This window comes from Microtus oregoni, unplaced genomic scaffold (genome assembly GCF_018167655.1).
Source record: "Microtus oregoni isolate MIOR12 unplaced genomic scaffold, Mior012 000026F_ref0000081, whole genome shotgun sequence".
Taxonomy (NCBI): Eukaryota; Metazoa; Chordata; class Mammalia; order Rodentia; family Cricetidae; genus Microtus; species Microtus oregoni.
Window position 1 is genome coordinate 34,352,470 of NW_024543085.1, and position 13,407 is coordinate 34,365,876.

At 47.4% G+C, this 13,407-nt stretch overlaps 1 protein-coding gene across 1 annotated transcript in view; it reads left to right on the plus strand.

The window, feature by feature from the left end:
• The window catches only part of Tbxas1 (thromboxane A synthase 1), a 164,755-nt gene that overhangs the window by 100,408 nt on the left and 50,940 nt on the right, over window positions 1–13,407 (plus strand). The window contains exons 6-8 of the mRNA XM_041675654.1: window positions 4,482–4,570; window positions 7,637–7,785; window positions 9,071–9,201. Of these exons, the coding sequence (XP_041531588.1) occupies window positions 4,482–4,570; window positions 7,637–7,785; window positions 9,071–9,201 (369 nt within the window). The remainder of the gene's footprint in view (window positions 1–4,481; window positions 4,571–7,636; window positions 7,786–9,070; window positions 9,202–13,407) is intronic.

Sequence of the window (13,407 nt, forward strand, 5' to 3'; positions counted from 1 at the left end):
GTAGAAAACTGCAACCACATCAGCCAGCAACAAAGCATTTTAGTTAAATGCATGTGGGAGAAGCGATGGTGGGCAGCTGTCCGTGGCTCCTTGGGAGAAGTGGTGGTAGGCGGCTGGCCGTGGCTCCTTGGGAGAAGCGGTGGTAGGTGGCTAGCCGTGGCTGCTTGAGAGAAGTGATGGTCGTGGCTCCTCTGAATTACCCAGGTCTGTACCTGGATTCCATGTAAGAGAGCTCTCCTAGCCGGGCGATGGTGGCGCACGCCTTTAATCCCAGCACTCGGGAGGCAGAGGCAGGCAGATCTCTGTGAGTTCGAGACCAGCCTGGTCTACAAGAGCTAGTTCCAGGACAGGCTCCAAAGCCACAGAGAAACCCTGTCTCGAAAAACCAAAAAAAAAAAAAAAAAAAAAAAAAAAAAAGAGAGCTCTCCTAACACACAGGGCGTGCATCTAGCCTCTGAGTCATTTGTATAAGTCAAATTGTATACTGTATCTCTCTTACTAGCATAATGATATTTAAGCTTGATGTCTAGGGAGACTTTCATTCTGACAGGTTTTTGTGGATGGTGAATTTTTTTTTTTAATGCTCCTCTGGAATACATTTTTTTAAAAAAGGCTTCTATTTTTAATATTTTGTTAAAATAAGATTCGCTTGAAAAACTAAGCTTACTAGGATAATTGAAGGGGCTACAAGTGGCTTAGCAGGTAAAGGTGCTTGTTGCCAAGCTGACTGGTTTCTTCTCTGGGAGCCACAAGGTACAAGGAGAAAGCCAGCCTGCAAGTTGTCCTCTGAGCACCACAGGTCACTGTGGCGGGTCACACCCACACATGCGCACTGAGTAAATAAACAAATGTCTTAAGATAACTTGGGAATGGTAGCCAGAGAAGCTGGCAAGAGAGATGCAGTTCAGGTGGCAATGAGTTCTCCAAATATTAAGAAAGTCAGATTTCGCCGGGTGGTGGTGGCGCACGCCTTTCATCCCAGCACTCAGGAGGCAGAGGCAGGCGGATCTCTGTGAGTTCGAGGCCAACCTTGTCTACAGAACAAGTTCCAGGGCAGGCTCCAAAGCTACACAGAGGGGGAGAGACAGGGAGGGGAGCAAAGGAAAAGGTATAGCTCAATAAAATCAATATTTTAAAAAAAGCTTCACAGAGAAACCCTGTCTTGAAAAACCAAAAGAGAGAGAGAGAGAGTCAGATTTCTTGGGAGACATTTTTAAGGAACCCATCTACACGCATTCCTGTACGGCGGATTGTTCAGAGGACGGTTTGTGAGAATTTAGAAAAGAATGCCTCAGTCATGAAGAGTTGACACAGAGTCACCAAAACCAAGTCAGACTCACTCTGTGCATTTCTTTCCTGGACGGACGGACGGAAGGACAGACAGCTGGGTCAATGGCACTCCCGCTTCAGCCAATCGCTGGCAAGGCCTCCTCCCGCCAATTATTGGGAAAGTGGGACCAGGCTGAGTATTTACTTGGGTTTATCCAGCCTGGCCAAAAGATTTTGAAAACTTGCGCAGATACCTGAAGCAACCATCCAGGTAAGGCTCACAGGTCTGCGCTTGAGTCAGCCGTTACAGCCATGAAGTAAAAGAAAAGTTGGAAGGCCATTGCCAAAGTTTAGATGGAGCAAAGGAGTGACCATTGTCCCACTCTGAGTTACAGGGAACCCTCGGGCTTCTCAGGCCAGCTCCCTACTACAGGGCTCCCACCCCAGTGCAGGTAAGGAAGCCCTGACATCCTAAGTCTGTCCCCACAGAGCATACGGGGTCAGCTGGCAGGGAGCCGTGATGTCAACAGGAGGAATCCAACACAGCCTCGCCGTCCCCCACCATCTCAACATCTGCTCAGACTGTCCCACCATGCCCAGGGTTTTAGGGCAGTTTAGGGAGTTGTTCTTCCCAGAACTGCTGAAGACAACTTTTTATGGAAATAAAGGCAATAGAAAAGCAAAGCCTGGGGCTAGAAAGATGGAACAATGGAGCAGTTGCTCTTCCAGAGGACCTGGGTTTGGTTCTCAGCACCCACATGGCAGCTCATAACTGTCTATAATTCTAGTCCCAGGGATCTGACGCCCTCTTCTGGCCTCCTCAGGCAGTGCACACCCATGCTTGGTAGACATATATGCAGGTAAAACACCCAAACAGATAAAACTTTTTTAAAATACAGGGGCAAAAAATTAAAAAGAAACACAAAGCCTTTCTAATGAACGGACCCTAAGGGCTAATGCAGTTATTATTCAAGGGAAAAGACCTCGTGACTTTCATTGACCTGAACCTTGATATTTGTTTGTAGTGTGTATCTTCTGCAATGGTCAATGTAAACCTGACCTTGCTACTGGCTTGCAATGGGAAGATCACAGAATGTGATTAATTTACTATTTACTAGATAGTGTCTGAAATAGGACCGTGATCTACCTATGGGTTGCTATTGCAGAATAACCTTTTTTTTTTTTTTTTTGGTTTTTCAAGACAGGGTTTTTCTGTGTAGCTTTGGAGCCTGTCCTAGAACTAGCTCTGTAGACCAGGTTGGCCTCAAACTCACAGAGATCCACCTGCCTCTGTCTCCTGAGGGCTGGGATTAAAGGTGTACACCACCACTGCCCAGTATAACTTTTTTGTTTTTAAAGAGAAGCAGTAAGAATAGAGAAAGGTGTGTAAACTTTCGAAACCAGAGAGGTAGTTGTAACACACACAAGTCTGCGTCCCATCACTATAACAAACACTCATAACCATCAACACAAGAGAAAAGTCACTATAATACGGCTCACAGTTTTTAAGGCTTCAGTGCGTGACTAGTCAGATCCCTTGTATTGGCTCTGTGGTGGCCCATGACAGCAGCCCATGGCAGAGCAAAACCACTCACCTCAAGTGAGAGAGAGAATGAGGAAAAGGCAGGGGCCCATCGTCCACTGAAGGGCACATTCCAGTAGCCTAGAGAGCTTCCGCTAGGCCCAGCTGGCTAAGGGCTCACCACCTCTTGGTCATACTGTCCTAAGTGGATGCTAACCGTCCAAACTGCAGTAGAGTGAGATGAATTTTTCCTCTATTCAGTAACATATCTGACAAGTAGATTAACATTTTGTGAGTTTTCCCCAATATCTTAAGATTTAAAGAGCAAAAAGCAGATACTGCATAATCATTGGGAATCATCTATCTGCCCATCCATCCATCCAACACAGAACTGCATTGCCAGGTTCTGTTGTAGGTTCTAGAAATATAAATAAATAAATAAATAAATCAGACAGAAACCTCCCCTGACTTCAGGCACTTCATAGTCAAGCATCAAAACAATGACAGCCAGGTGCTGGAGAGGTGGCCTAGAGTTAAGAGAGTGTATTGCTCTTATAGAGAGCCCAACCTTAGTTACCTGTGCCTATGTTGTGTGGCTTACAACCTCCCGTACTCCAGTTCCAGGGGATCTGCTGCCCTCTTCTGGCCTCTGCAGGACCAGGCAGGCATGTGGTGCACATACACACAGGCAAAACACCCATGCACATAAAATAAAATAAACCCCAATTTTTTAAAATTGAAACACAGCTTTAAAGTTTCTTAAGAATAATAATGAAAACTAAACGTTAGGCACAATTTCAAAGTATGATTTCCATAAATGTGCAGAAGACCCTACAATAGCATGTTGCCTCAGCTATGATGCTATTCTAGAATGTGCGTCAGTTCAAATGATCCCCCTTGACAGTTCAAGCGTGGCCTCTCAAATATACAGCAGAGGGTAAAAGACCATAAGGAATTCTACCCATCTGATCTGTTGGAAGTCAAAGTGATGGGCAGCCAAACCTGCAATCTAACAGCCGGCACTGCATAGGTGTGCACAGCGCAGCTCTCTAGACCTTTCTCTTGGTGATAGAAGTTGTCCCCAATCAAGTATTTTAATATTAAGAAGCCAACAATTGCTTTGTGCAGGTTGAGTTACCCTATCTTGGAAGAAAGGCTCAAGCAGCTGAAACACAAATGAGAAACCATCTCTCAGAAATATCATCCAGATAACTTCTGGGTTAATTAAGAAGTTGGAACGGCTGACCCTGAGCTCCTCTGGATGATAGTGTTCTGTGTTCTGGTGGGAGATCTGAAAGCTTCACTGGAGCAAGCATGCACAGGGTTGGGGCAGTTCAGGGCCAGGACGTACGGAGTGTGGTCTGCTTGCTCGCTAATACTAACCACATGTCAGTAAGCCGAGCGCTGATTTGAAGTTTTGTCTAAACACTTAGTGATCACTTTCATAATCATTTCACGAGATTTACTTTTGAGCCTTTCTTCTTTGGTGTTTCTGCCACAGAAAGCTAGCTTAAGCTTTAAATAGGTATTTATAGACACTGTATTTACAGATATTGTGGGTACTAGCCTCACGAAAAGTACCTTTGAAGTACAGTCTGTTTTTCTAGAAAGTACTGCGTGTAACCTTGTCCATCATCTGCAGCCGATTGAAGCATGATGCCCTAATTACACCTCTGCTATCTGTCGTCAGATGACACCTCTCGTCAGCCAAGCCTGTGAACGTCTCCTGACTCACCTAGAACACTATGCGGCATCCAGAGACACATTCAACATCCAGAGGTAAGGACCCGAGGAGTCATAGCCCTGAGTAGCTGGCTCTTGTGATGTGCATAATTGCTGGACAGTTATCTTGGGAGTAAGAAGCTGGAATTGCCAGGCATTCCCAACGGCACAGATGGGCTGGTTAATGAAAAATCCTGCTTAAACCATGGCACGAAGCAACTGGAGCCAGGGATGCCGCCTGCTGAGGAAAATCCAAACAGGCAGTGCTTAGTCCCTGAACAGACCTATCCTCTGCCTCCGTGGACATGATGGGCGAGACATGCCAGGGCAGAAAAGGCAGGGACTTTGGGGAAAGTTCCTGATCTCTCACATCAAGAAAGATTGTGAGGCCAGCTGTGGTGGCACACGATTTTCATCCCAGCACTTGGGAGTCAGGAACAAGTAGGTCTCTGTCAGTTTGAAGGTAGCCTGGTCTACATAGTGAGTTTCAGGCAATGGCTGCACAGTGAGACCTGGACTGAAAAAAGTGAGTCATGAGGTTGAGGCTATAGTTCAGTTGGTAGAATGTTTGCTTGGGATGTTCAAAGCCCTGGGATTAACTCCCAACACCCCAAGAAACCTGGCGTGTTACTACACACCTGTAGCTGCATATTCTGGATACTGGCTACATGGGGAATTCAAGGCCCGCCTGGGATACCTGCGACCCTGCATCAAAAAAAAATTAAAATTATAATAAAGTAAGTAAGGCATATGATCTGCCCTGCTCAGGAAACGAAGGCAGGAAGATCACAAGTTCAAGGCCTGCCTGGACAACTTAGTGAAACCCTATCTCAAAATAAAAAGCTAAGGAAATGGAGAGATGGCTCTGCAGTTAAAAGCACTTGTTGCTCTTCCAGAAGACCTGGGTCCAATTCCTCTCTTTCACGTCAAGTGGCTCACATCTGTCTGTAACTTCTGTTCCGGGCATCCAATGCCTTCTGACCTCCATGAACAATGCAGGCATGCAATAGTATACATACATACACTCAAGCAAACACATATGCACATAAAACAAATAACTAAATCTCTAAAAATTATAAATAAATAAAAAAAGTGGGTGATGGTTCAATGTATAGTTCAATAGAATAGAGTGTTCGCCTAGCACGTGCAAGGCCCTGGTTTCAGTTCTCAGTTGAGCTAACTGGATTAATAAATAAATAAGTAGTGGATCATTTATGCATGGCAGCCACAGCTCTGTGGCAGGCAGGAGGGCGGTGTTAAGTATATACAGCTGGCAATTCAAGTGACTGACTTTTCTCCTAGCAGCCTTTAGATGCTTTATGTTAAACCATGGCTGGCAGCAGCCTGGGACCAGGATGGCTGCAGATCAGCCCCAGCTGACTCAGAATTATCACCGCTAATAAAATCACAATGTAGTTGACGCCAGCATTTCCGTGGTGCCGAACTGTTGATGGAGCTTCTCCTCCATACTCTCTCAGATTGCGCAGAAGGTGGAGGAAGATAAGGTGGCCTTCTCGGCTAGCAAAGCAAATCGCTGTTCAATCCTGGGATCATTAAGTATGAGGGGCTGGCGGAAATGCCTTCCGGAGTCGTGCGTAGTTATTGCCTCAGTAGGGAAATCTGTGATCGATCGTAGGAATGTTTTCATTAAGAGCAGTCAAAATTTTAGAGTCATCAAGTCACGACATTCATTCTCCACTGACACGCCGGTGACTGCCGAACTCGTGCAGAAGAGAATCTAAGTGTGTCTGTATCCATGACAAACACAGACGTTATAATTATAGAGGAATATTAATAACCCAGCTATTATCCTCCTTCAAAAGACCTTAAGATGGCAATGCCTGAAAGAAAAGGGAAAGGGAGCTGGAGAGATGGTTCAGCAACTGAGAGCATTGGCAGCTGTTCCAGAGGTCCTGAGTTCAGTTCCCAGCAACTCATGGTGGCTCACAACCGTTTATAATGGGATCTGTTTCCCTCTTCTAAGGACTGGTGAGGTGGCCCAGAGGTCAAGGGAAGCTGGGAAAGCTTAGTGATCCAAGTTTGATCCTCAAAAACCACACAGAGGAAGAGGCCACCTGACCCCACACAAATACGTGCAGTTTCGATGTGCCAATGACAGAGATGACAGGGTGGGAGGTGGAAGGGAAAAACCGACTCCACAAAGTTGTCCTCTGGCCTTCACATATGATGTGCACTGTGGCACCGTGCCCCGCCATGCACACACACGCATACACACACACACACACACACACCATGCACAAACGTACACAATAACAATAAATACATAACATTTTATGAAAGAATAATGCTAGTCTAAAACGGCCTTTGGGAGGGAAAGGCCTCCTATCCTGAGGTTAAATTTTCTATGGCCACTGGAAGACACAGTTCCTTTTGTTTGTTTGGAAAAGGCAATGTGTGTTTTCGGTAATAATATAAGTAGATCCTGAAAGCCTGCCCAGAGTTTTCTGCTACCCCACTCTAGTGAGAAGAACCCTTGTTTTTGTTCGCTTTGTTTCCCGCACTTTCAAAAGCTGCAAAGTCACCAGGCATAGTGGAATACGCCTTAGTCCCAGCGCAGAGAAGGCAAAGACTAGCCAGGGTTACAGATGTCTAAACAAGGGAGGGGAAGGGGGAGGGAGGGAAAGAAACCAAAACAAAAGTCTTCCAAATCATTAGAAGGGAACGGGCAGGGAGTAATGGGCTAATTGGAGTCATTCATCAATGCCCGTTTGACAAGTGTCAATTAATTCTAAGAAGAGCTCTGCATGCATGGGGTGAAAGCCCCTAGGTTTAGGGGCTCCTATTTCCCTCCGCACAGGAAGGCCCCCTCCCCTGGAAGGTATGCACCTTGGTCTTCAACTCAGGCCTAAGGCTTGAGTCAGTGATGCCCTCATCTTCTCTCCCGTTGCTCCTTGGTAAGGCTTCCCCTCGTCCACTGCTGCTGCAGGAAGCCTCCCTCCCACTGCCCAGCTCAGCTCTGCTGGAAGTCCCTCTGTGGTGCTTAGACCAGCCATGCAGACCATGAGGGGTGCACTCTGGGAAGGCCAATGCGGTATCTTTCAAATGCCATCCTCTCTCTCTCTCTCTCTCTCTCTCTCTCTCTCTCTCTCTCTCTCCCCACAGGTGTTACTGCTGTTACACCACAAACGTGGTGGCCAGTGTGGCTTTCGGCACCCAGGTGGACTCCCAGAATGCTCCAGAAGACCCGTTCGTACAACACTGCCGGCGTTTCTTTGCCTTCAGTATCCCCAGGCCCCTCCTGGCTTTAATCTGTGAGTGCATCCCCTACCCAGGGTGGTGAGACCAGACTCTAATTCATGGAAAAACTTGCAGGGTAAAGTTCCCCCAGGCACACGCTAGGAAAGGTTCCTTGGGAGTCTCTGAGAGTTGACTTGCAAAGACCCTGTCTTCCTGGTGACTTGCCACCAACACAGGTAATCCTGGCTCTGTAGCACCAGGACCAGAAAACTGGTGCATAGGAAGGCAAAGCCAAGTGATGGAGGAAGGTCATTGGTTAAATGAAAAGAAACTGCTTGGCCCTCATTGGTTAGAAGATAGGTGGGAGAAGTAAACAGAACAGAACGCTGGGCGGAAGAGGAAGTGAGCTCAGACTCCACAGCTCTCCTCTCGGAGCAGACGCCTCAGAGGGACACCATGCTCCCAGCTCCCAGGCAGACGCATGCGATGAAGCTCCGACCCAGGACAGACATAGGCTAGAATCTTCCCGGTAAGCGCACCTAGGGGCGCAACACAGATGATTAGAAATGGGCTAAATTAATATGTGAGAATTAGCCTAGAAGAGGCTAGATAGAAATGGGCCAAGCAGTGATTAAATGAATACAGTTTGTGTGTTGTTATTTCAGGCATAAGCTAGCCAGGCAGCCGGGGTGCTGGGGACGCAGCCCCGCCGCCCCTATTTACTACAGCCAACACTAGAACCCCAAGTCTCTCATTTCCTATGGCTTTCTGTTTTGTTTTCTTATCTCCTCACTCGAAATCCCGTCTTGATCCAGGGAACCCTGCCCTCAGTACCCAGGCTGCAATGCTGCAAGACAGGGAGTGCCCACAGCAGATGGAACCATGTCCCTGCCAACAGCTGCAGCAGCATGTCTCAAGGACAATTCCAGTAACTGCTGCGGGGACACTGATTCCAGAGAAAGGCAAATACGAATGGCCAGAAAGTTAATAAAGTTGATGTACTCTACCTTCTTGTTAAATCTTGACACACTGTCGGTCCCCTATTCTGTCCCCCACCCCATCTGAGATTGGAGATAGCCATTGCTAAGTGTGAAATTGGGTTTGCAAGGCCAGGCGCACAGGAGGACTGACTTTATTGCACAAGCATTCAGAGAGGGCTTACCATGCGTGGGGAACGGGACACAGGGCAGAGCTCAAGTCAGCTCGAGCCCTGCTATGAGCAACGCTGAGTCTGCTGGGAAGACGGGCTCCCAAGGACACCAGTTCAAGACTGGCACTTGCTTCTTAGTAACAGGAGTCTAATAGCCCCGGCTCATTATTGTTCCCCCGTCAACGCCACTCTTGTTTTTCTCTTTCAAGTATCATTTCCATCCATAATGGTCCCATTGGCCCGGATTCTGCCCAATAAGAACCGAGATGAACTGAATGGCTTCTTTAACAAACTCATTAGGAATGTGATTGCCTTACGGGACCAGCAAGCATCAGAAGAGGTAACTATTTTAATAGGACACAGCCTGGAAACAGAATGGAGCCTAATTTGGCATCGCTCTCTCTTTTCTTTCTCCACCCTCCCAGCCCCTCACATCACAAGGGGCTGTCCTTTAAGAGTCTCCCGTTCTGAGCTTTCCGGGGCCAGTGGAAAGCGATAGGAAGCAGGGAAGGGAAGAACAGTAGGGAGAGGTTCCTATCAATGTGCCTATCCCTGGTTTGAACCGTAGGATGAATGCCAGCCCCTGAACTGTCTCACACCATCTAGACATTACCCCAAGCACAGGTTGCAGTAGCCCCACCCACTCCCAAATTTCGTAAGTAAGGGCCTCATGCAATTTTCATGAGCATAGTCTTTCTGCTGAAAAATAGCAAGATGAGGATTCATAGCATGAATAGCATAAATATTAGCAAGACGTTTGGGCAACTGTCAATCAATCTTTCAACACGAAGATTCTTGCTAGAAAATTTGTGGTTGACGCCCCTGCTCAGTTTAGCACGTTTCCCGGGTTTCCTCTTTCCCTTGCAGGCTTACCCTCTGCTTGGCACATAGCAAGGATAAGTAAATGTTGGTCGGACTTGACTCTAAGTGGAATGCCGTTGTTGGTGTGAGAGAGCATCTTTCACCATCAGGAGATGCTCCTGCCCGTGGTAGAGATGTCCATTAAGGGATTCATTGCATTAAAGACAGTTACGAAAATGAAAAAAATGGGCTAAAAGGGCTTTTCCTTCGCTGCCTTGAGCAAGATGGAGCTTTAAAAGGGTTTTCTCAAAGACAGTGGCTCAGAGGGATTCATGAGGCCTGATGGTTAAGGCATTGGCCTAGAATAAAATCCAAGTCAATTAGTAGTTTGATGCACTTAGCAGCCTTGGGCAGCAGCCTGTCCTACTCAGCTACATGCCCTGGGGACGGTGTAGCAACTTTTCTCTGCATCGGAAAGGTGTGGGGACGTATATACAAGCTCTCAACCTCTTGGCCCACACCACCATCAGCTCCACTTGAATGCCCTTAGAGGTGGGGGAAAATGGGCCAGCTGGTCTATCTGGCCCCACTAGGAAGCAGACAGAAAAGACAGGACAGCTTCATTCAAATGTATGTTTCTGGGCTGTGAGGAAAAAGCCTAAAGGACAAGAAATAAAGAACCATTTTCAAACTTCATGATTGCTGCAAAGGGCTGCGCTATGAGAGCTTACACACACACAACCATACACACACACACACACACACACAGCCATACACACACACAGCCATACACACACACAGCCATACACACACACACACACAGCCATACACACAACCATACAAACACACACACACAACCATACACACACACACACAGCCATACACACACACACACAGCCATACACACACACAGCCATACACACACACAGCCATACACACACACAACCATACACACACACACAGCCATACACACACACACACACAACCATACACACACACACACAGCCATACACACACACACACACAACCATACACACACACACACACAGACATACACACACACACAGCCATACACACACACACACAGCCATACACACACACACAACCATACACACACACAACCATACACACACACAACCATACACACACACACACAACCATACACACACACACACACAGCCATACACACACACAGCCATACACACACACAGACATACACACACAGAAAGACACACACAGAGATACACACACACAACCATACACACAGACACACACACAACCATACACACACACACAGCCATACACACACACACACACAGCCATACACACATACACAGACATACACACACACAGCCATACACACACACAGCCATACACACACACACACACAGCCATACACACATACACAGACATACACACACACAGCCATACACACACACACACACAGCCATACACACACACAGCCATACACACACAGCCATACACACACACAGCCATACACACACAGCCATACACACACACAGCCATACACACACAGCCATACACACACACAGCCATACACACACACAGCCATACACACACACACACAGCCATACACACACAGCCATACACACACAGCCATACACACACACAGCCATACACACACACAGCCATACACACACACAGCCATACACACACACAGCCATACACACACACAGACATACACACACACAGACATACACACACACAACCATACACACACACACACAGCCATACACACACACAGCCATACACACACACAGAGACATACACACACACAGCCATACACACACACAGACATACACACACACAGCCATACACACACACACAGACATACACACACAGAGAGATACACACACACAACCATACACACAGACACACAGAGACACACACACAACCATAGACACACAGACATAAACACACACATATACACACACAGGCACACACACAGCCATACACACACACAACCACAGACACACAGACATAGACACACATATACACACAGACACACACACACAGCACACACATAGCCATACATACACACAGACACATACACACACAGTCACACACACTGCCACACACATACAGCACACACACAACCACACAAAGACACACAGCCACACACAGCCATACATACACACATAGCACACACACAGACACACACATGCCACACACACACCACACACATAGTCACACACACACTGCCACACGCACACACACAGACATACACACACACAGAGTCATACACACACAGACACACAAAGACACACACACAGACACACAAAGACACACACAGCACACACACACACCACACACACAGACACACATAGCCCACACACACAGTCACACATAGCTACATGCACCCACACACATGCACTTGCACGCAAGCCTGAAACCTACTGGCTGTAGAACCAGGCTGAAAATTCAGAAACCGTTGCACTGAGTGACTAAGAGGTGAGAGGTTATTAAAGAGCCAATTACTGGGATTGCCTCAAGCTTTTCCTTCCATAAACTTTACAGCTATTTGTTTCAAACAATGAGTTGATCTGAGAAAAACCTCCCAACCACAAATCCAGGGCTGCCCGTGTCAAGACAGAGCTATACAGTTACTAAGAAAACTCACTTAGAACCCATCTGAACTCTGTATACATTCCATCAAACAGATGTGTGTTTGCACAGCGAAAATGCTGCACAGATGTTAAAAGGTAAATATTTTTCTAAGCTCTAGCCGATGGGCGGATTAGACACCTACATCTATCAGGGCATGTATTTTTCTTGGATATAACCGTAAACCAGCCCTGTTTCCATTCTAAATGGGCAGCTTTCACATGGCCTCCGTGCTGCCGTGGGAGTGGAAGAATCCCATCTGCACTAATGTTCCTCTCTAGCTCGTGGGCCCTGGAGAGAGGCCCTTTCCCCTGGCCTCATCAGCTGGCAGTTAAGACAGATTTCTGCAAGACTTCACCAGCCCTTTTTGCAGTCTGGCTGGGCTTGGATAAGAGGGGGAAATGCCAGCTACCATGCTGCTTCTAGAGAAAGACATGGTGTGGCTATTGCAGCGAGCTGCCCTGCCGTCACTCGGGTTCCGCCCAAGAAAAGCGACAGCCAAGCCGCAGGGACTAGGAACACACTTGGTTTCTCTGGTCGCATCCAGGCACCCAGGGAGCCTCAGGTGTCATGTTCCCCTGTGCGATCTTATTCTGCCCCCTGTGACATGCGGGACCACAACAGCCACCCGGATGTTGGCCAATAACAGGACAGCAAAATAAGCAGGGTCAGGGAACAGTGAGGAAGCCCAGGCTTAGCCATTTCCTCTGCTATTAAAGTGGGAACAGCCTGGTGAGAAGTGGAGACCTTGACTCCTTGGCCTTTAGTTCACCTTTAGTGGTGAGCCCTGCCAGGCTCCCAGCAGACACCTTTGATGGTCCCTACCTGTTCATCAGCAAAGGCTTTCTGCCCCAACAGCAGCTGAACAGTTGAAAACAAACCCACTGCTCCCATCCCTGAGGGCATCTGTTGCCTTACATTCTGTTTTGAAGAAGGTTCTATTGTGTGTTTAATATGTGCTCAGCATAACACTTGGCCCAGGTGGGGGAAAGGGGAGGGTCTCACCCTGGGGTTGCTTTGCATCTCACGGAGCAGAAAAAGTAGCCACACGTGAAATGCCAACAAAGTTAAAAGGTGGAATTACATGCCGAGGTGTGGGGCATAGATTATTCATGCAACA